Here is a 24,645-nt window from a genome sequence, read left to right as displayed (position 1 = left end):
AGAGAGAGAGAGAGAGAGAGAGAGACAGACAGACAGACAGACAGACAGACAGACAGACAGACAGACAGACAGACAGACAGAGACTAGGAGTCTTTAATGAGTTCTTTCTTTACATGCACACACCCCAGAGGGACACTCTAGTTAGGGAGTTGCAGACACTGGGTGCTTTAAGTGAGTTCTCACCCTTCCAGGCTCCAGCAGCCCTACCACTCTTCCCTAAGGCCCTAATCAAAATTTCCATTTCTTAAGGACTATTGATCTTTAGGATGTGCTGACCTAGTTATCTGCTTAAAGCAATTTACACCCAGGTGTGCTAAAAGCCCAACCAAACTCCCACAGAGGTCATTTACATTTTAAAAGGGGAACTCTTCGGGGCATTCCAAAGTCCAAGGGAGAGCTTTGGAATTGCTCAAACTTTCCTGTGCTCACTCAACTCCTTCAACTGCTGCTGGGTTCCCACTTCTAGACCTCTTTTCTCTGTAGATTCACTGCACCCTTATTTCTCTTTCCAGATATACCAGCACATCACCTTTTAAAATGACTGCATGCCACGAGGTAGGGTGGGAACAGAAACGATTGTGTGTGAGTCTGAGTTGGCATAGAAAATGAATAATATCTGCAGAAATATACAAATTGACAGATACAGAGATCCATCCTTGTCTGTGTTTGGGAGTACATACGTTCTATTTTTGCCACAGATAAGGAGTTCCAGAAAAATACTGACAACCCATATGCTTGCATGGTTCTTTGAGGCCCTTGTCCTCAGTTGCTTCCTATTGCTGTGGTTAAATAACATAATCAAAAAACAGCTTGGGAGAGAAGAGGATTTTTTTTTTCCAACCTTAGAGCTTAAAGTCAGTCCAGTGTAAAGAGAAGCCAAGACTTGAACTCTAGGCAGGAGGTGAAACAGAGATCTTAAGAGTAATGGCTTACTTTCCACGGCTAGCCCAACTTGCTTTTCAATACAATCCAACACTAGTGTTGTCCCTGCCAACAGTGGGCTGAGCAATCCACCTCTACCCAACTTCTATCAAGCTACCTTATTCAGGACAAAGCCCCTTTGACTTGCCTAGGGGCTAATCTGATAAAGGCATTCATTCCCTCAGTTTTAGATTCTATCTTCCCAGATGACTCTAAGCTGTGTCAAGTTGACAAAACAACAAGAACAAAAACCTTACCAACCCTTCTCTCAGATGTGTCTGAGACCTGTTAAGTAACCACAATGTTCAGTGCTCAGCTTAAAAACTGGCATTGGTTCATAATATTAATAGGTTTGGGGGTTACAAGAGAAGCAAGAATGAAGGTGTAGAAAACAGAACTGTTCATTCCTTACTGAAGTGAGGGGCATAAACCACACTGCCAAGTGGAAAAGACAGACTCTGACCAACACAGCGCCTGAATCTCAGAGAACTCCCATCTCCCAGGAAAGGAATACAAGCAAGCTCTCAGAGATTTTACAGTGTCACATTAAGGAAGTCCTATCAGGTAGGAGGAAGGGGACCCAATGGCAGAGACCAGAGACCAAGACAGTCACTGGTGAACGTATTAGGAGACCTATATGAAGACTGAGTTATACATTTGCTACAAATGTATATGGGGTCTAGGTCCAGATCCTGCATATTCCCTGGTTGGTGACCCAGGCTCTGTGAGCCCATGGTCCCAGGTTTATTGTCCTGTGGGCCATCTTCTGGTGTCCTTTACCCCTCTGACTTTTTGTCTTCTATCCCCCCACTCTTCCACAGCACTCCTGGTCTCAGCCTGGTGTTTGGTAAGGGTGAGATTGGGAAGAGAGAAGGGAGGGGGTCTGTGATCTGGATAAAGTGGATAAAAAACAAAACAAAACAAAACATACAAAAGCAAACAACAACAAAAAGATGTCCTATCATATTCCAGACCCAGTGTGGGTGAATTTGAAAGCTAACTCTACACAAAGCCTAAGTATTCTGTTCCACAAAGGTTTATGACAGTCTCCTTTAAGTTAGGACTGCTCCCTGGCACTGGGAAAATGTGATGATAGAAAAAAATTGAGGTAAGAGAGGCTCCTGTGGACCCTGCCTGAGGTCTAGCACGTTTGTACTGTTTTTGTTGTTATTGTTGTTGGTTGTTGGTTTTGTTTGTCTGGGTTTTTTGGTTTGTTTGTTTTGGTTTGGTTTAGTTTGGTGGGTTTTTTGTTTGTTTTGGTTTTGGGTTTGTTTTTTATTTGAGACAATATTTCCCTGTGTAGCTCTGGATGTCCTGGAACTCACTCTGATGACCAGATTGGCCTCCAACTCATAGAGATTCCCTTGCCTCTGCCTCTGGAGTGCTGGCATTAAATGTGGGAGGCACCACAGCCCTGCTGCACATTTCCACTCTTGTCCATGTAAAAAGATGGCCTTGATTTTTTTTTTTTTAAGTCCATGCTTTCTCTCCACATCACAGCCTTGCTCCAGGTAATAGAGAAGTATTTTAAAAATATCACATATGAAAGAAAAGTTTACTACAAAATTATAGGTGTTTCTTCAATGCTGTTCACTGAAAGACAGACTATGGAATCACTTTATCACGAATGTGGAAGAGCCTTGGGGCCATTTTCCAATATACATTGAAAAATAAAGTCAGGGTGAAAATTAATTTTTGAAGGTTTGATTTTAAATATTGTACTAATAACATACAACCCTGCATATAAATATGACAATGAATACTGAGATCATCAAGTCATAAACACACTATAAACTTTTCAGTCAGTCATGAAAGTGACTTTTGAAAAAATGTTAGGATTGTGGACTAACAAACACCTTCTTATGAAATAAAGTATAAAAACTTCTCTGACATGTTTTTGGAACTTTTGAGTTCTCTCTGTTTGGGAGAAGATAGTAGCTCTAAAGTCTAAAAAAGGAAAATCTTTATTTTAAAACATAATTTCGGGCAATAATAGTGACAAAGGCCCTTAATCCCAGGAGCCCAGGAGGCAGAGGCAAGCAGTTTGCCTTGGGGCACAGTGAGTTGTGAGCATTCTCCGGGTAAACAGTGAAAACTCATTTCAACAAAACTAATAACCAAGCAAAACAAAAACACAAATTTCACTTGGATGCTTTCGGTATTCTTGAGTCTGAGGGGATATTTTATCATTGATCTTGTACATTTCTTAAGCTGAGTTCCATCATTCATGAAAAGGCTGCTGGTTGCTTCATTAGCTTCATTGCAGAAATAATGAAGGTGATTTTTATTTCCAGTTTCTTCTGAAGAACAAATGAGCAAACGTGTATCTACTACCTAGTGTTCTGAAAATGAAAAGGCACGATGCAAATATAAATGAACATCTTTTTATGTCCTGCAAAAATTATATTAAGTTCATGAAGGCCGGAACTTTATGCTCCATACTCTGAACTGGTTGGAATATTACATGTACTAAAAGGAACTAAAAAAAAAAAAAAAAAAAAAAAAAAGCTTTGTAAAATGAATGAGCCCATTAAGTGAATTGATTGCTAGTATAACTATTTTCCTCCTTGGATTTTCTAAAAACAGAATTAACTACTGTCTTTTTATTTGAAAATAAAATATCCAAACACTAAGTTATACAGAGCCACCGGTGGCTTTATCTCCTCCAATGCATGGACAACCCTTAAACAGTTCTAGTAATTACAATGAAGCCTGAAAAGGTGTCCCCAGATTGATAATATTGGGGACCAGGAAGCTGGGGAAAGTAGGGAATCTTTAGTCACTGGGCACACACTCATGTGGAAAACTAAATAAGCAAACCCAGCAAAAATAGTAAGGACTGGATATGAGGTTTTCAGAAAGCTTGCTGTCACTAAAGGCTGCCACAGGTGGGATGTGCTTGGTCCTTCTCAATTGCACGAATGGAACCTAAAATTCTGGAACATGATAGTGAGTTTTTGCTTCAGTTTATTGAATCTTTCTAATCATATCAGTAAATAGCTGTAAACTTCCACTCAACAGTCTGGAACATGACAAAGAGTGATTCTTCAAATACCCCTAATCTATCTCATGCTAAGACATATTCTCTATCTAGAAACCAAAACTAGAAATGCTCATGTGGAGACAGACACAACTCAAACAACAACTGTACAGATAACTATCTATATATTTTTCCATACATTATATATATATATATATATATATATATATATATATATATCCCAAGTATTATATCATAACTTCCTATTTTTTCTTAGAAATTGGGTATATCAAACCATTCCTCAAGAATATGCCACAGACTGAGTTGCAAATGCTGACTGCGGGTTCTTCTTTATCAAAGTTTTCAGTAATGCCACCCATGGGCATCCACTATACAGTTGACTCACCCCAACTCCTTTGTTTGTAACTCCTATTATTTCTTGTTTGTAAGTTGGTACAGTTTGTTACAAAATCTATATTTTAAGTCTACTGAAATGAGTTTTTTTCTTTGAGATGAAGAAATAGGCATCCGAGAGAAGCAGAAGAGTCTGGTTCCTTTCTAGACTCTTAGCCTGGGTCTTCAAAACAAATGAGAAGCAAACGATAATTGAGTTTTTTTTTATTCAGAAATTTCACTGCCAGTTCAATGATACTTCAAAAAATGGTCCTTTTGCAAGATCAGATAAACAGCTAATGGTATAAAAACCCTTAAGTGTACATTAGGGACTTGTATGGGCTACAGCAGTTCCCACCACTTCAAACTACTGTGCTGTTCCAATAATCTTCGTAATTTGTTAAAAAGCCGTTAGACTGAAAATTATTTACACACACAAGATGAAATAGAATAAAAGAAAACCAAACCTTGGGAACATGGAACTCTAATCCAGTACTTGGGAACTTGAAGAAAATTGTAATGGGGGTGGGCAGACAGCGTGACAAATAATTATAAAAGAATCAGACCATGTACAACATATAAATGTACAATATAACAAATACATGCACAGATATACAGACATGGGGCAGGGGTAGAAAGGTTGTTCAGAGGATGCCAACTTACCGAGACCATCAGTCCTAAAACTAAAATGTCTCATCCAATGGAACTTAATTCTTTGAACTGTAAGAATTACATCAAACACAAAAGCCTCCCTATTAATGTAGTCTACAAAACTGACAGTTACATATTCCTTCTGAATTTGTCTCCACTGACTTTGGTAAATCTATCTAAATTTTAAAAAATTATTAATGAATTTATCATCAACAGCAACCACCTCTTGAAAAATCCTATAGATTCTTTGTTTATTTCAAGAGTAAGGAAAATTTAACCCATTACAGTGTCTGTGTTAGACTCAGAAAGTCACAGACAAATATATTTTATTAAAGTGCTTGAAGTTTTTAATATTCACGAGTGGGTAAAAACACAAATGCACATAGTAACATTCAGAATTGTAACACAGATTTGGCAAGAACTGTCTGCTTAGCTGGAAAAAGTTGTGATCACAATATACAGAAGAAAACACTGATCAATTTAGGGTTTTATTTGAGATCAGTATTTAGTGTACTGTCGATGAAGACATAAGAAACAGAATTTCCCTTTGCACACAAAGCCAAAATCTTAGAATGATTATGATTACCAAAATATGTTTGGGGTTTTCTTCCTAATGCTTTTCCTATCAAGTGCTAATGGTTGCTAGCCATCTCTTTGGGAACAGAACAGTAGACATCTGTGAATAATACATGCCTGTATTAATACTGCCTCTTTGGACCTTAACTTGCTTTCAAACTATTAATTTTCCTTAAATAAGAAAAAGCTTGAAAACATAATGCACAACAAGGAAAACAAACAGTGATTGGCTGACATCCCACGGCCAAGGGCAGGCTCCAGCAGGTGTCGTAGAAGCAAGGTGATGACAGAGTATGGTGCAAAATGGAGCATCATATTAGAGTGGAATTCAGCCAAACACCGTAATGTATGGATGTACACGCATCTGAAAGAAGGAAAATAAAGATTTATGTAGGTTAAAATTAAAAAAAAAAAAAAAAAAAAACAAAAACACGTTGTAGAAAATCTCCCTAAACTCTTACACTCAACCACAATGCTGATATAGAGGTCTGCAAATAGATAAAAATTTTTAATTGCAAATTATAGATTTATGAAGAATAAATATGCTCAAGTGGGGGAGGGGGCTAATTGTCAGAGGAATTCAACATCAGGAGCCTTAATGGTTATGTTGTTTGTACACAGCATTAGAGCTCGATACAAACATCACTAAATTCCTGAAAATAAACCTTTCTTCCGCCCTTAAAGCATTAATTCACCAGAAGTGATAATTAAGATTAGTTTTAGTAGTTTCAGCTCAGCTTTTTTTGTATGTGATTTCTCCCACTAACTAGGGCTAAATAAAGCATCGTGCAGTGTGCCTGACACAGACTCTGCTTTAGACAAGAGTTTAAGGGCTTTAAAAAATAAAAAATAAATTAAAAATTAAAAAGGAAACTGACTATAGATTTACTGAAACAGATTTTTTTTTCTTTATATAGAGCTACAGAAAATGAATGGATGGAAAAACTTTCCATAGTCTAGAAGTTGTTTCTCTGTGTTTGAGTGTGTAAACAAGGTTTGACTACACTCATTGCATAATGTTCCCCCATCAGTGTCCCCTGCAATGAAGGTAATGACTGTTCCAGTTGATTCTATGACAAAACTGGCACTAAGAGCCATTGAAATTAGGGAATTTTACACTTTACATATGATGCCTTTGCAAGCTGACATTGATTAACAGCAACAATAACAACCACAAAACACCTTATTTTTTTCCAACTGAAAAAAAAAGTCTCACTCTTCTGTGAAACTTGATAGTAAACAAACTGGGAGGAGAGGAAAGGCAGTGTCACATTGTATGTTTAGGATAAATGCTTATGCATCAGGTAATCTAGAAGCCGAAAGTGGTTACCAGTTTTGGTGAAAAAGTAAACAATTACTTCGATAAGAATATACAGAGCTGGTCATGTATAATACTGAGAATATTTTCATTTTTTTTCAAATAAAATCATTTTCTAGTGAAGATATGCAAAACAGTACCCAGGACAAGAACATATAGCTGTCCTTACTATTGTGCTTAATTTAAAATATTGTCAATTACGTTTTTTTGGGCCTATACTAATCAAAAATCACATTAGCTCTGTTTCGTCTACATCATCAATTGCTACCTTTCATGAGATATAAAATTATGAATGTTAACTAAAATCAGTAAGTTTGGAATTTTAAATTCTACGTGAGACCTAGAGCTGAGGCCAAAATTATGCTACATTGTATAAAGGTCTATCTTTATAGTTAAATATATTAGCAAAGACATAAGTAAACCAAAACAGATTCTTGTCACTGCTGCATTCTACATAGAGAGACTTACTGAGATTCAAAAGATGTTTTGCCTCTATAAGTGGTTTAATGAGGACACTTGGACTCTGGTCTATGCCATATCTCTAATTCTGTGAACATAATCAGACTACCTTTTATGCTGGCTTCTCGGATTCCTCCTCTATAAATAGAGAATTGCTAGGGTGGTATCTTCCCATTCTAAACTGTGATGACTTTCATGATTTTAGGCATTAAACTGTTGACTAGTATGCTTTACACTTCAGTGTATGAACATCAGCACAAGATAAAGCACTAGTGGCCCCACAGTTGCTACATAGGAATGCGTGCTTGAGTGTAAAAAAGGAGAAAGCTCACGACACATAGAAATTGTATAGATTTGCTATCATTAATCACTCACATCAACTAATCATTAATTGATTCATTTGTTTAAGATAAAATTTGGAGACCATTTAACTTGTTCTATAGGAACTTCCCTTTAAAGTTGCATATCAACTGTGGACCACATGGCTGAATGAAGATTTCCATATGCCTTACTCCTTCAAAAACTCAGGTAATATTGCTCAGCAGATGTCCCTCTCCTATTCGTCATGAGGCTCCTGCCCAGAATACTAAGCCAAATGTAAAAGAAATTTATGCATATATCCTGGGCTTCATGAACCAGTCCTTGGTTATAGCCAGGTGAACCACCTTGCAAACGTTCTCCTGGAGAACTAATCAGGATGCTTTGTAGAGCTGACATCACTTTGCAGATATGTTACTGCTGAAGTAGAAGCACTGATGCACAAGCAGGTAGGTTGATGCTTAATTTTCATAAAGTGGAGCACCCTGATACTAACAGAAAGGTACCCACTGGCTTCCAAAATCACAGTCATGTTTTTATAAAGTTCACTTGTACTATTTTAATTAAGTGTATAATGAACATTGACCAAAATTTCATTAATTAAGGAGAACATTATTCAGACTAAATCAGCAGTTCCTTGCAGAAGGGAAACTGTCAGTGGAGTTAACAAGCTGTTTTATCCCTGAGTACATAGTGATCAGCTCAAAATGAATTTTAAAATAAATGTTTATTCAAACCCAATTATAAAAATCACCTTACATTTCATTTATGAAATACTATAAAACATTTTATGAATAAAGTCATTATCTTAAAAAAAAAGAGCACATCAAATGATAAACTCAATAGGATTTGAGAATAGCCGGAGAACTGAAACTCTACATTTCTAGTGTTTTGTTGTAATTTTTGAAGTTTTATTGAAATTATTCAGCACAAATTTAAAAAATAAATGGAATGCATTTCTTTCTTTCCCTTTTCTTTCTTAAATAAATCAGATGCACGGTTGTCCCTTTACATCACAAGATTACAAGCCACTATGTTTGCCAAGCAACTAAGGAACTGAATGCAAGAGAGACAGTCTCAGAAGTGCTGTGGATGAGCTTCATGATGCAGAAGTAAGCATCAGGTATGGGATGGCAAAGGCTTTTGCTTGCAATGCAAAGGTCTGAACTATGAAAAGCTAGGTTCCTCCCACCTAAGTTTTCCAATGTGTAAGTTTGAGAAATAATTTCATCCACTGTCCAACACACATCTAGTGTTTTTCCAAGTAATAATAGATATCTTAAGTGTTCCTAGAGCCTGTGAAACCAACCCAAGAAGGAATGAGAAGGGGAAAGAGAGTATACATTCTATTTATAAGTTTTCATTTCTGGGGAGGTGTTGGCTTACTGCAATGTAGCCCCTAATACCACATAAGAGAAACACTTATAACTCTCATGCAGAAAAGACTGAAAGAAAAGTCACTTCCATTTTTTCAGTATAAATAAAGGAGTATCATAAGATAGTTCAGAGAAATTGTAAATAAAATCAAGGCATTCTGGCAAATGAAATTTCACATTTTAAATGGATCCCCTAAGAAATTTAAAAAGTACAAGTCTTAAGTCTAATAAATTGAATGGCTGGAAGTCTCAAGTTTTAGATAAATTCATCTTTCAAAGAGGGAAACAGCAAAGTCCTGTGTGCTAATAAACAAAATTTAATGAAAGCAAACATGGCTTCATTCTATGAACACTAAATCTTTTTTTTAAGAGTATAAATAGAAAAGTAACTATGTATGATACAACCAAAAATCTAGACACAGTGGACTGTAGTCCTGTCAGATGACGCAGAATGTAACTTTGAAATGGATCTCTTGTCCCCTGAGAGCAATATTGAGCAGATGAAGCTATCAATTACCATTATTAATTACATTAGGGGAATGTGTTCCATTTGCCTTTATTTTATTGTTGGTCAGCTATTTGCTCGTGGTTAAAATTTTATACATCTTTGGAATATCTATTGGCCTGCAAGTTTTCCAAAGTCACCTTTGGCAAGCTGAGTGATTCATTCCACTCACTGTGTGGCTTTCCTTTTTTGGTAAATGGACTTGGCTCAATTGAAAGACAAGTACCATACATTAGTTAATGTATGAGCGTATCTCTTTGCTTTTCAAATGGCATGCCAGTTGTCTCGACATTAAGTGCTTTTAAAATTCAAGAATATAGTGCTGCCCCCCCACCCCACCCCCCGCAAAGTGAGTCAAACTCAGCTTAAATGAAAGCACACTCTTCATGTTTGGATATACTATTTGTAAATTTGCCGTTTTATAGACCCATTCAAAAGCATACAATTAAAAAACTTGGAATGCAAATGTCACTGTCACAGGGCAAAAACCACTATTAGCATGGTAACATGGTGCAAATCATCTGTCTAAAGCCATCTTCCACTATGCTGTACTTAGGTTACTGTTTTCTAAGGAAGTTCTAAGACCTCGGGTGTATATAAATATATGAAATATAATGTTGTATATAAGTAACATGAAAATGCTGTATGTTTCATTAGAGTCTTTCTTATTTACAAAACTGAGGAAGATATTAAACACCAGGCCAAAACACATTGCTTTTAACACCAGGCAAAGCAAAAACACAACCGAAATAAACTCTCCACAATATCAAATAGCGGCTTCAAGTAAATAAATAATTCAAGCTTACATGCATCCAAAGATCTACTTTCAAAAGCTATTTCATATACAGTAGGTCAAACCTATATAATTTTTTACTGCTTTTAATAGGGTATTTTAATAGGGTATTTTTTAAAAAGTATATTACTTCTGCCCCTTCTTATTATCCAAAATAAATGCTATAAAATAAAATGTTATATGTAGAAAATATTTTAATATTTAATAATAATGAAAGCTATGAAATATTAGTATTTATTCTCTATTACATATTGAATAAGACTATATAACAACTTTCTCCTTCACCTCAATTCTCCTCAGATGACACATTCTACATGCAAAACATATTGGGGAGAAAACCTCCATATTACAACATTTAACAAGTCGTAAATGTAATTCCTAAGGTTAGTTTTTGTAGTGAAACATGTGATGCTTTTTCTCTTTGCAGTGTTCTGGCCAGCATCTCAGCACATTCCTAAAGGATTTATTTGCTGTGATTTGCTGTGTAACAAACTTTGGTGGGCATGAAAAGTAAACTTCTTCATAGTGCATACCATACAAGCAAACTATAAAAATAAATCTGATAAAGTCAGAAGTTCCCCTCAACCATATATGTGTGTGTGTGTGTGTGTGTGTGTGTGTGTGTATGTATATATAGCTGTTTTCCACATTACACCAGGAGACAGCTATGTCAAATAACACACAAAAGTAACACATCATTTTTATTTTTCTAGTAATTCCCAAAACATCCACAAATACCTTCTACTAAGTACAACTTAATTTTGTTTACAAGCTTTGGAATATTGAATATGAAGAATTCAGGTGCTGATTGCATATCCACATAGGAGCCTAATCATTATGAATAAATGTTGTTATAGATACAAAGTATTAAAAATTCAATTATGTATGACACTTGCTTATCATTAAGCATTTTCAAGCCACTATTTCCATCCAATCAAATGACTATGGCAGGATTTCAAGACTTTTGCCTTGGCTCTGCATTTCTATGAATCAGTGTCTACTGACTTGTAAAAAGCCGGCATGATTCATGACATAGCTAAAACTTTTCAGTGCCCAATTAGAATGGGCACCAGTTGTAACTCTAGAAAAATTTTCACCTAGAACGCTCCCAATGAGATATACGTATTTACTCTGTAAACATTAAAACATACATGAATTAAGGCTGTCCAGTGCTATGAGAAGCACAAAACACTACCTTTCCCTTAGACACCATGTACACCCAGAGTCTAGTTAGAAAAAACAAACAAACAAACAAACAAACAAAAAACCAGGAACACATCTCTATCCTATAAGGCCTCTGGTACATCAGTGGCATATAAATGCATGTCAATCTAGTTTTCAAACGAGAAGAGAAGGACCCTTATACAGGAAAGACAGGACTTCACAGAAGCTGCTCTGCCTCTGAGTGATCAGCCCTCTCTGGGATACGTAAACACATCTGGGGTCTATCTTACCTGTTTGCTGTACTTGTTACTGGTTTGACAGCTGTATTCGGAGCAGTGATCTGATCCAATTGAAATGTTGTCTCCTGCTCCCACAAATGTGTTGGCTGGTGGTAGATCTTGTACAGCTTGGTGTTTTTTCCCTGCAGTTGGTGACTGGGGGTGAAGCTGGACAGTAGGCAATGGGGAACTGGATTTGTAATGCCTTGCCAGGTCGGGACTGCCAGGCCCACCATTAACAGATCGGTATCGGCCCATGCTTGGGCTGTCTGACAGCTTCTCATTGACACTATCATACCTCTGTCCATTTGGTTTAGAAGCTTCGACAGTGACGATGCTGCTGTAGAGTGGCTGCTTTGATTTTTTGTTTTTCTTGTCCTTTTTAGGCTTTTTAGATTTGTCATGCTGCTGGGGTGTAAAAAAGTCTTCATGGTCTTTTTTGCCAGCTTCATAGCCATTTTTGTTTTTGGACCTGCAGTATCTTGCCATCATGACAATTAAAATGATTAGAATAACTGTCATAATGCCAGCAACCACCCCAATGACAATACTGAGTCTCTGTTTGCTAATTTCATAGCTTGGGTCACCAGCTATATCCTGGGTGAGTGGGGTATGCAAACTTCGGACTATCTGAGAGTCAATCACAGTTGCATTGGAAACACTTTCATTGACAAATACATGCACCAAAGTCGTAGTGGACTGGGAAGGCTGGCCACTGTCATTCACTTGCACAACCAGCCGGTGCAAGCCATAATGCTTCTGGGTGAGTTTCCCCACTAAGGAAACCACACCACTGGTGGGATCAATCTCAAACAGCTTGAAAGGATTCCCTCCCACAATGCTGTAGTTCAAGTCCGCATTGATGCCATCATCACTGTCTGTTGCTAACACTGTAGCTACTACTGTCCTGACATTACTTGAAGGTGGCAGCAACGTGTAGGAAATGTTTCTGGGAAGGGTAACTGTGGGAGCGTTGTCATTTTCATCCATCACAAAGAGAGAGACTGTGGCTGTGGCCGACCTGGGAGGATCTCCCCCATCCACAGCCTTCACTCTGAAAGTGTACGTAGTCTGATGTTCCCTGTCAAAAGACATTGTGGAATAAATGGTCCCTGTGTCATTTTCAATAGAAAAAATGTTACTGTTCTCCTCTATGTACAGACTCATCTCTGCATTCCGTCCCTTGTCAGCATCCATCACGGTGACCATCCCCACAGGGCTGTTGGGTTGCAAGTTTTCCTTCACATAAAAGGTAAAGACATCCTGCATAAACTTAGGGTCGTTGTCGTTTTTATCAGCCACCTGTACAATCACCGTGGTACTGCCTTGCAGTACAGGGATGCCTTTGTCTTTGGCATTAACTTTAAACTCATACCTGTCATTCTGCTCCCGGTCCAGTACTGTATTGACCAGGATGTCTCCAGAATCGGGATCGATGGCAAAAGTCCCCATCACTGAAGAGTCCAGTGAGTAGGCGATCTCTGCATTCTTCCCGCTGTCAGCATCTGTCGCCAGCACTGTGGCTACCCTCTCCCCAGGAATGTTGTTCTCTGGAAAGTAAACCTCAACCACCGACTGGCCAAAGACAGGAGGATTGTCATTAGTGTCTCCCACCTTGACCACCAAGGAATTGTTGCTGGAGAGGCTGGGACTGCCAGAGTCCACAGCTACTATGACCACGTTGAATTCCCGGGTGGTCTCATAGTCTAGTGGGGCCGATGTGTGCAGGAAGTACTTTTTCTTGTTCTGATCGCCCTCTGTGTCGCTGGCTGGCTTAAGCTGGAAAGGTACATCTCCCACTACAGTACAGGTGACTACCCCGTTCTCCCCTTGGTCGCGGTCGGACACCTGAACCAGGGCGATGGGGGTGTCCACCAGGACATCTTCGGCCACGTTGGCCACCCCGTCCTTGAGTGGGATGCGCCCTATCTTGCGGATTTCGATGGAGGGAACATTGTCGTTCTCGTCTTTGATGTTGAGGACCACGGTGGCCTTATCAGTCTTGGGGGGCTGCCCGCGGTCACGGGCCATTACTGTGAATCTCAACTGGTTCACTTCCTCGCGGTCGATCCGGTGTAAGACACTGAGCCAGCCCGACGTTTCATCCAGGCGCAGTAACCGTCTTACCGACTCGGTGGCAGCCCCAAATACATACTCGATCTGTCCATTGACCCCTACATCCAAATCGGTGGCGCGCAACTGTAGGATGGGGGTGCCCGGAGCGCTGTTCTCAGCCAGGTCAGCCTCATACACGCTCTTCTCGAAGCGGGGGCTGTTGTCATTCACGTCGGTGATGAGCACCCGCAAGATAGCCTGCGAAGACCGAGGTGGGTCGCCCCCATCGCGCACTCGGAGGGTCAGCTCATAGGAATCTCTCTGCTCCCGGTCCAGCGCCCCCTTCACGATCAGCTGCGGTTGTTTTTCGCCATCTGGAGTGTCTGCCACCTGAAGCTCGAACACACTGCTTCGGCCACTAGGACTCGTCCCGCCGCCACTCTCAGGAGCGTCCAGCCGCCGCTTGGAGCCTCCAGAGCCGCCGCCGCTTGCGCTGTTCCCGCCGCCCCCTGGGTAGGGGGCGCTGTCCGCCGGCCCCAAGCGCCTTCCCTCGCTGCTGCCGCTGCCACCCCCGGGCTCCTGGAGCAGCTCGTAGCGCTCGATGCCATTGCGACCAAAGTCACGATCGGTGGCCGTGGGCAGCAGGTAGAGCGTGCCTACAGGCCGGTTCTCCTCTACCGTGAGCGTGAGCACCGGCGAAGGGAAGGTGGGCGTGTTATCATTGATGTCCAGCACGATGACCCGACCCTCAAACAGGTCCACCCAGCTCTGTGAGGGCCCTATCACCGACACCTCGAAGTCCAGGAAACATTCGTTCTCGTCGAAGATCATCTGACATTGGGGCAGCTTCTCTCGGTCGATGCGCCGCTCGCTGGTGCTCAGCTCGCCGGTGAGGTTGTCAATCTTCAGATACTCAGAACCAGACTCAAGGCTGAAAGTCACCTCGCCGGAGCCGGTCACGATGCCCAGGTCCGAGGCCACATTGCCGATCCGCACGTCGGCGGGGCCCTCCTCGGCCAGCCGGTACCGGAGCAGCTGCTTGGCGGCGGCCAGGCTGAAGCAGAGCGGCAGAAGGAGACAACAGCCCAAGCACCAGCCGCGCGCCCATCCCGTGGTCCGCATCCTCAGCATCTTCTCTTGCTGCTGCTGCTACTGCTCCTTCTAACCACAACCCCCCTCGACACCCCCCTCCTCCGGGGCTGGCCGCCTGCCCTCCCCTCGGTCCTCCTCTCCGGGAAAGGAAGAAACGAGAGGGAGGGGAGGGAGGGGGCCAGAGTAGCGCGTAGAGTCGGCCGATGGGAGGGGGGGCAGCTAGAGATGCTTCTTTTTTTCTCCTCCTGCTTCTTCCGAAAGTTATTGTTTCATAATTCATGCAATGGGTGCTAATCGCCCGCTCGCCGGCCACCGTTTACTCGCAGTACTCACAGTTCACGGGACTCTGCGCGCCACGGGTTCGGTGTCCCCACAAAGTCATCCCCGCAGCGGGAAGATCCTGAGATCCAGTCCCCAAGCCCTGGGAAGGGGCCGGAACCGCTTCTGCAAGAGTACGGCGGAGCCTGGTAGCGGACTGGAGCAAACCTGCAGCCTTCCCCGCCTGACAACAGCGCTAGTCCGTACTGCTACTCGAGTTAAGTCCAATTCACGTTCCAGCTACTCTCTCTAGACCCAGGCTCTGTTTAGGCTCCGGAGGTCCAGACAAACGTAAACCGCTTCCTGCTTCAGGCTCTGGGGCGAGCAACAAGCCAGTCTTAACTCTGACTCCTCTTAAGCAGCCGGGAAGCCACTCAACATATCTTGAATGAAAAATTCCACGGCAGGTCGCTTCGGGCAAGGTGCAGCGAAAAGACGCCTCGCGTCACAGCTCGGTCCGCGACCGGGTACTCCCGGCGCGCCAAAGAGCAGCCCGAGCCATCTTCAGAGACGCCCAGAGTCGGTCGCTTCTCACCCCGGAGAGCTCCGGTTTCTCTTTTTTTCTTAACAACTCTGCGCAAGGTCATTAGTCACGAAGCCGCCGCCTGAAACCGCAGCAACCATTCGCCCGCGGGGGCGAGAGCCGAACCGTGCGCACCGCGCGGTGCCCAAGTTTGGATTCTCAGCCGCAGAGTCCGTGCCTTCCCTCACCTGCATTCGGCCCGCGTGTTGGAGCTGTGGGATCTGCAGCGCTGTGCGCGATTCAGGGAGGAGATTGCAGCCTCTCTCTCTCTCCCCGCTCTCTCTCGATCCCTCCCCTCCCTCCCTCCTTCTCTTTCTCTCCTCCCTCCTCTTCTCTCTCCTCCCTCCTCTCCTTTCCCCTTTCCCCCCTCTCTCACTCTCTCCAGCACAGTCTCTCAGCTTCTTCCAGTCTCAATGCGGGGAACTCGAGCTGAACTTGATCCCTTTGCAGTTCAAAGGTGAGCAAGCCTGGCTCCGTGCATCCGCGCGACACTGGCCCGGTGAAAGCTCACGACCGGGCACTCCTAACGGCAATTAACAAAGATGCCCAATTCTGTCCGGATTTCCAAAGAAAAGCCAAAGCCACTGAGGCGGGGGTGGAGGGGGAGGGGAGTCAAACAGAGCTGCCAAGTAGCTTTAAAAAAAAAAAAAAAATCTAGTTTGCCAAAGGGAGAAAAAGTGCCAGTCGGCTGTTGTCTCGGAAGTGCCCTGGCGCGGCGGGTGAATTCCGCAGTTGTCTCGTCCGCTTTCGCGTCTAGCAGAGTCTGGTGCGCGCGCTCCCGCCGCCTCTCCGGCTGTGGCTGTTCCGAGACACTGAATCGCTACGGGGAAGCTCCTACTCTCGCAACCCCCTAGCCGGAAACCCGCAAGTTTGCATAAAGTGGTGGTTGCTGCGGAAAGCCCGCGGGCTCCGGACTCAGACTTGTCTCCGACACTGCAGCGGCGGCGGCGGTATCCGAAACTACACAGTTGCAGAGAACCAGGGAGGAGGGCCCAGGGAAGGGAGGCGGGGAGGAAGGACCAGCCAGCCGCGGCGCTCACCGAAGCCAGGCTTCGCTTCGTGGGGCCAACTGAGAACTGCCCAATCTCAGCCCCGATAAGCCAAAGTCTAGTCTTCTTAGGCAGTTTGGGTGGGGGTGGGGGTGATCCCCCCCCCCCCCAGGGCTGGTAGATTTCCTCCTTGACTAAACCCGGCTGCGTGGGTAAGAGCTGAAGTGAGGGTGTTAGTATACCTTCCTCCCAAGTCTACCCTCAGACGATATCCCCCTCCCACCCCTAACTCCCACCCGCAACGTGTCTTCGTTTCGCAATTTAGCATCTGGGTTAGTGAATTGCTACTGGTAGGTTGAGAACGACATCTGAGTTCCGAAAGCCAAGCTTGTGTTCTGCAAAACCATGATGGGCTGCAGTAGTGAAGAGAGAACGTCAAACTCCAGCGAGAGCCAGAGAGGATCCTTTTTTGGAGCCCAGACTTTGGAGGTCTGGGTTGGGGAGGGGAGAATGCCTGCCTTTGTTTAAATGCTTGGAATTCCTGTCATCCGGCTCTCACTGGGGATAGACCGTGTGTGCACGCGCCTGGGGAATAAAACACATGCCAGAAGCCTGGGTATTATTTTCTAAGCAGAGCCTGCAGCTTTTAGTAACTGGCAAAGTGTAGCGTCACCTATCTGGATATAAGGGAAATAAACTTTAATGGCAACTTTGTGTACCGAGTATGCTTAACGTCTTTCCTCTCCTTTTGACTTTGTGCCTCCCGATCCTCCCTGCCATTCCCGGGCGTGAGGCTTCCCCGGTCCTCACTCATGACCACCGCAGTCAGCCAAGTCAGATCTCAGGGCTGGTGGTGGTTTTCGAACCGAAGCCCACTTCTCATGCATTTCACACTGTCGAAGGAAAAAGACCCTCTACCGAAAGATTAAGAAAGACGAAGGTAGTAGGTGGTATTTGGGTAGGGTTCTTACTATCTCGGAGAATGTTGCTAGGAATTTAAGGGTCCCTTTAAAGACGAATTTGCATGGCCGATCTAATGCTCACCGAATCAATTTTACTCCTTGTGAGACCAGAGGAGGCAGAATGATTTAAATAAGTCAAACACCAATAAAGTCTAGGAGCAAAGGAAGCGCGCGGTTGTTTGGAGGAGCGCGACGAGGAGTGTGTTTGGGGGCGGGGGAGCGACAGTGGTTTCCAAGCTCTCCCGGGAGGGGCGGGGGTGGAAGCACAGAGGACGGAACCGTGAGTAGTATGTGCCAGGAGCTGGCGAATATTTCCCTGTCCCATAAAGCAGCATCTTCCCGGGAGGGGTGGCTCCTCCTTCTCCTCGGCTAGAACGGCCTTCCCCGTAACCCTCTGGCCGCCGCCACCAGAGCTCTCAGCTCTGTATCTGCAGCATCAGCGAGAAAAGCCTGGCGCGCAGGCTCAGTGCGCACCGCCGCAGTCTGAAGGAGGGGGCTGGCGCCGCAGCGCCTAAGCGGCCGACGAAGTGGCAGTAACGCGATGTGTCCCCCCCACCCCCATCACATTTGGAAGAATAGAGGTTTATCTGAATGCCAGCTTTCTCCCGATCCAGACTGGAATGGGAAGGGGGACGTCACCTCCACTGCGAGGTTTTGCGCTGTGCATTCCGATGCGTGATGCGTGGCTGTGTGGCACTCACTCCCCTGGTCGCCTTACTAGAATTTTGCAAACTTCAGGCAATCGCGTGGGCAGAAAGACATTATGCACTCCCTCTTCCCTTGTCAGACCATAAACTTGAATAACCCTCCTCTGCCTCTTCAAGCATTTTCCCGCCGCTCTTGGCAAGGGTGAAGGGAGGGACTGCGTGGTCTACTCTTGCCTAGAGTTTGCTTATATTTCCTCCACGACGACTGGGGGACAGGGGTGCAGCGCGTCCTTCACACTGGAGTGGTTTCCTCTGAGAGAGGGAGGTAACCTCCTCCCGCCCTCCCCACTTATCCCCACCGACTCTGCCGCGGAGCCAAGCCAGCGTGGGAAATGGGTCCGACGTGTGTTGCATGGATAGCAGCGCAGCCAGGCTGCTGTTGGGCCGGGAAACCTTGCTCTGCTCCCTCCCCCACCAGTCGCCAGCTCCGACCTTTCCGCCAGAGCAGCGAAGAAGTGGCAGCTCCTTTGCCCCCCTCCCCGGCCCCCAGAGTTCCTGTGGACGAGAAAGGAACGGGCGGGAAGAGGGTAAAGGGGGTTAAAGGGGTTGACACCCTCCTAGCGCCCTTGAGGCGGCCGTTGCTCCCAATCCTCTTCCGCCCCCTGTCTGGGCGCTGACACCATCGCTCCAGCCTCCAGCCGGCGTGCAGGGTGAATGAAGGCGAGCAGGAGTCCCCCTCCCCCCCCCCCCCCCCCCGCTCCCCGACCCCCTAACTCCCATTTCTCGCCCCCCCCCGCCCCATTTCCGCAGTCTTAGAGCCAGTGTCACAAGTGCTCAGCAATTTCATTAAATGGAACCCAGGGACTTAATCCTCCCAGTAGCAGACATCACCAGGGGAATGTGATATCCGGATTCGCTCCCACCCACAGACCCCACCCGGTCTCTCACACACCCGAGGCTGCTTTTATCTTCTCAACCTGAGAGGCAAGGTTCACGAGGAAATGGGATCAAAAAGTGTAACCGGCTGCAAGAAATTAAAGAGGTTGCAGTTGCTTCTGCCTCCGCCGCGGCTTCTCTGGCAGACAAAACCGAAAAGGAGTAGTGTTCTAAAGACTGCCTTCATCAGTAACTGGACGTCATCATTTGGAGGGAGCAAAATGTTTTCAGGGAAGATTGAAACGTTTACGATGCACGCTTCTGTTCTTTGATATTTAAAAGGAAATAAACCGTGATAAGCAGACATGTAAAATAAAGCAGACAAGAGAGAGAGAGAGAGAGAGAGAGAGAGAGAGAGAGAAATTAAAATCCAGATATCCGATGCTAATATATGTCAAAAAAATGCGCATTGCTTTTCTTTGCCAAACATTGTCCTCCAAACTTAACAATTCAAGTACTTTTTCAGCTAAGAACGTTGGTGACAGAGCGGGGTGGCGGGGATAGTATTTGGGGTCCCTTAAGTGGCTTAAGCCTTTTAAAAAGGAAGACTGGCAAAAAAGTAAGAACAACAAAGTTTTCGGTAAGGCTAAGAAGCAAGTGCCAGCGGCAGGGTTTCAGGGTCGGAGTCTTTCATTTATAATAGACGCTCTGTTATTCACCAGAATGCGAGAAAAAGGTTAAATACAGTAAACATGCTAACCAGTCCTGGAGAGAAATATAAAGCAGTAAGTACACGGGAAAGAGAGAAAGTGACTCAAGAACTCCACCAAGGGACAAACAGAGGAAATGACACCCGACATCTCCAAACGCAGTGACCTTTCATCTTTAAGGAAAGATTTTCTTCCAGGCCCTCTTCTATAGGCGCTGCTGGCTGTGCGGACGTCACCAGCGATTGCCCTAACTACTTTCGGTAAATTTAATATCTCAGTCTTCCTTCTCAGTATTTATAAATACTTACCCATTAAGCATATTCTTTTAAACACCAGACATAACAATCTGTACATGTCTAGAACCAAAAAACAAAAGCGACAAACAAACAAACAGAAAAAAACCGATTCGAGTTCTTGGGTAGAGACTTTTGGCTACTTTTTTTTTTTTCAGCTTGAAATCCATGGTTGTAGTACTAAAGTGTGGGAGACTGAAATGGCTGAATAATTCATTGCGATAACAGCCTTTTGATGGACATTAAAACTCAGCAGTTTAAATAAGGAAACCACAGACTTCCTTTTAGGCAGGTAGCAACTGCTTCCATCAGTGGTTACTTAATTGGTCTCTAGCCAAGAAATAACATCTTCTGTGCTATTTAAATCTTGTATGTAAGCTATATATTTCAGAAGTAAAAGAACTCAAGTTAGATGCTGCACAAAACTGATTCTTACAGTCTATTGGCTAACTGTAAAACACAGAAACAAGACCAGTGTGATACCATGCTTTCAAAGGTTAAAAAAAATAAATCCTTGCAGATAAAAATTTAGTTATATAACATTAACTCATAAACTATGTGATTTTTAGATTTCATTATAATGTTTTTAAAATAATTCAAGGAACTTGATAGAAAAGATTTCTGCTTTAAAATTGGCAAAGATTTATGGTTGGTTATTTTTCCATTTATACCGTTTTAATTTGCCAAAATATTCGATCTACACAGGTTTCCAACTTATGCGTCACATTTTAAAAGGTCCAACTAATTACACTAAGAGAGACACTGTGCCTAATTTACAACAATTTATGGGATATTTCAAGTTTATTGTTTTTTCACACATTCTCAACAATCTGAAGTATGGAAAGCAAAAGGGATTTTGCCAAATTTAGGCAAGCGTTTGGGGAAAGACTTTAGGTAGTTTAAAAGCAGTGCCTTCTACTGAGCGTTACTTGAAGCTATTACTTGTCAATCACTATGGCAAATTTGAATGTGCCAGTGCAATCCACAAGATGGACTGGAGACATGTACTATCTCTTCATTATAGATGTAGAATACATCAGACATAACTGTAAGCAATTACCACACACACACACACACACACACATATATATATATATATATATATATATATGAAAAATCTCGGGGGGGGGAGGATCGCATTAAAATAACCCAAGTAAAGGTTGCATTAAAACAAATGACCATGCTTGTACAAGAAACCATTGAAAACTACGAATTACCTGTAAAATGCTAACTCCATTCCTTATATTAATTTCCCACATTGCTTGAGTCAGAATTGTTTAAGACAATAATTGGTTACTTTAGCAATAGTGAAATTTCCAGCGATTATCGTTGAGACTGTTCATTGACTTGAGCTCTAGTCTTAAGCTAGGCTACCAGTTCTGGGTCCCCTGCAGGCAGGATGAATCTCTGTTTTAGCTTTGGGCCACTTGAGTGGAAGGGGAATTGAGGAGGTGGCTGAACTAAATAGCTTACCTCTCTGTAAGTAAAGCTGTTTACTAATCTCACTAGAACCAATATCCAGGGATCATCAATGAGTTTCAGACAGACATGTTCTTTGGAAACCAGCACTATATTTTAGCTGCTTGTTTCAGTGCTCATCTAAGGAATCCTTCCAAGTAAAGTGGATTATAAAGATTTTATGAAGATTGACATCACAGGTTTCATCTGTAGAACCATACAAAACCTCAGGTATCCTATTCAGTGATGAGTAGACACACAGTCCTATTTGCAAGATAATTTTTTCCATAAAAGTGCTGACACACACACCTGATGGCTTCTTACATTGGCATTGTTAAGCTATTTCTCTTACTTGGAAATGCTAAAGAGTTTAACACCCTGAACAAGGCTTTAAATAAAGTATTGTCAAGTGACAGTGGGATGCGAGTATAAAAAGAAGTCTTTATATTTGTGGTTCTGTCATTGATTTCCTGTTTTGTCTGTGTAGCAAATTCTTAGTATTGTCTCCTACTGACTGAGGAAAAGAGCAGAAATTGTGCCTATAGTGTTATAACTGTTACGCAGCCTTATAAAATGCAAATGTGAGAATTCAGTTTGATTACTGAAGAAAATATTAGGTGTTTATTTTTTCTATAAGTAAGTGATAGCAATGGTTAATAATAGTCTTTGGTCAGTAATCGTTTCTCTGGTCGTCAATGTGCCTCCAAATTCAGCACTGAAGTTAGGTTCCCTTTTCTTCTCCTGAGGGTTTCTCTGCTTCTTCCTCCAGATGTTAGATATAGCTTTACCATATCCCTCTATTTGCAGGGCAAAAGGTCGAGCCCACCTCTGCCTTTCCCATGCTATAAAGCTTGTCTTTTCATCCAACAAAGAGAAAGCATTGTTCCTAACCTTCTTTTAAAAATACCAGAGATGAGGGCAAAATACAGTGAACTTGAAAATGTATCTTCTAATGTTAGGTAGTGCTCTCATCTCCAGCTTATTTTCTCTTATAAAATCATGATTTTTCAAAGTTCTATAAGCCAGTGTGCCTTCCACTTGCCCAAAATATTCTCCTTAGACGTCACGATCCTTGTTCCATCCATCCTGAATTACTCCCAAGCTTGTGATACTGAGTAGTTCTCATTTGCACCAGCATCCTCAAGATTTTCAAGCAGCACTGGGGAAGGGGTGCTTCATAGTCAAGTACTTTGATACTTGTAAGAGTAAGAATTTCAGTTACAGGAGATTAGGAACTAAAATTCCTTCCAATCCAGGTTCCTCTTTGTCACACCTATGGTTTAAACGGTGCTTAAAATGCCACCTGCGTTTTAGGTCACTTTTTAAAGGATCCTGCAAATGGTAGAGTTGATAGAGAAATATATATGGATTGAATATGTTAAGCTGTGCTACTGTGGATTCACATTTGCTTTTGTTCACGGTTAAGTGACGTTGAACACCATAGTGTAACAGCTTTTAAGAATTTCCCCAGCATCAACTTTGTGAGCTTAGAAACTATAGAGGCATAGAATGTGTAGTGCCCTGCTGGGATGTGTTATGCTATGTTCTTGAAAGTGGGGGAGGTAGAGCAGAATCAATGTTTAAAGTCCAGACCCAGAAACCAGACAAAGACATGCAAAATTCTGGATGGAGAGAGAGAGGAAAGGGGAGAGGGAGAAGAGGAGGGAGAGAGGGAAGGGGAAGGAGAGAGAGAGAGAGAAGAGAGAGAGAGAGAGAGAGAGAGAGAAGAGAGAGAGAGAGAGAGAATGTTAAAAAGGCTAAGGAAATATGAGAAGCATGAAGATCTACTTCCAGCTGATGACACTTTGGGAATTCAAAGCTGCAGAGTTTTAAGTGCACTTTTTGTTCCTTACAATAAAATAGATCCCAAGTAATTCAACTCTCATGCATCCCTTCCCCTTAAGTAGGGATGTGTAAGTCTCATGGAAGAAGTGGAGAAGTAGGCATTCAGTAGGCAGTTAGCACCTGGATAAGATGCACGGGTACTGTTATAAAAGTATTGTCTCTTCCATTTATTCCTCTAAGTCTTTTGATCTTCCAGAAGTACATTTTTGCCCCCCCCATACCCACTATTAAGATGGTATAGAAGCCCCACCTGCTGCCAGCTGACTCCTAGGGTTTCTCTGTCAAAGCCTGTGCATATGTTGGAAATTAAATTTGTTTTGTATTTTCTGCTAATCGGCCTTTTGTCAGTTCCTTTTACACCATCAAAAAAAAAAAAAAAAAAAAAAAAATCAAACCTAAGAAGCTAAAAGAAAAATGTTCTCTTTGACAATACTTACCAGGAAAGATTCTCTCTCCTTTTTTTGTAATTGTTTAGGAAGGTTGCAGATAAACAATGAAAATCCCAGTTTTTGAAAACATGTGTCTTAAAAATAAAAAAAGAATCCTGCAAATCAGGCAAGCTGGCACACGCCTTTAATCCCAGCACTCAGGGGGCAGAGGCAGTTGGATCTCTGTGAGTTCTAGGCCAGCCTGGTCTACATCCAGGGGTATACAGAGAAGCCCTGTCTTGAATACCCCCCCCCCCCGCAATTCCTGCAGTCACCATTATACAGAAAATATACAGGACACATATGATGTATACAGATAGTCATGCCTGTGCCTCTCCGTCCATTCTCTGCTTTATCCCCTTTAACAAAGGAAGACTGGTTTTACCAATATAAAACAATAGAAGTTACAGTGTGCTAATGCCCCCACAAGACCTTTCTTTCTTGAATACAGGAACAACTTATTACCAAGCCTAATGACCTTCTGAGCACCAGCACTATGTTAAAGGGCTTAGGAAGCATGGAATGCATAAAGCTCTACTTCAAGCTGATAACACTTGGGAATCTATAGCTGCAGAGTTTTAAGTGCACTTTTTGCCCCTCACAATAAAATATACTCCCAAAAATTCAACTTTAATGTATCCCTTCCCCTTAATTAGGGAAGTTTCCATCCTCCTCTCATATCCTTTAAGTCAGCTAGGAGACAGGCCATTTTGGACC

General features: G+C 42.9%; 1 protein-coding gene across 8 annotated transcripts in view; it reads right to left on the bottom strand.

The window, feature by feature from the left end:
* Positions 1-16,014, bottom strand: part of Pcdh7 (protocadherin 7) — a 407,766-nt gene extending 391,752 nt beyond the window's left edge. For 7 of the 8 annotated variants that reach the window (XM_021210173.2, XM_021210171.2, XM_021210172.2 and 4 more), the window contains exon 1: positions 11,745-16,014. In XM_021210173.2, coding sequence (XP_021065832.1) covers positions 11,745-14,918 — 3,174 coding nt within the window. In that variant the 5' untranslated portion in view covers positions 14,919-16,014. Of the gene's footprint in view, positions 1-4,494; positions 5,886-11,744 lie in introns of those variants that run through there. The other variant, XM_021210175.2, reaches the window with a different exon arrangement.
* Between the last annotated feature and the right edge of the window lie 8,631 nt (positions 16,015-24,645).

Source organism: Mus pahari, chromosome 13 (genome assembly GCF_900095145.1).
Source record: "Mus pahari chromosome 13, PAHARI_EIJ_v1.1, whole genome shotgun sequence".
Classification (NCBI taxonomy): domain Eukaryota; kingdom Metazoa; phylum Chordata; class Mammalia; order Rodentia; family Muridae; genus Mus; species Mus pahari.
The sequence above is the reverse complement of the archived record's forward strand: the minus strand, read 5'-3'. Positions and strand labels throughout refer to the sequence as shown.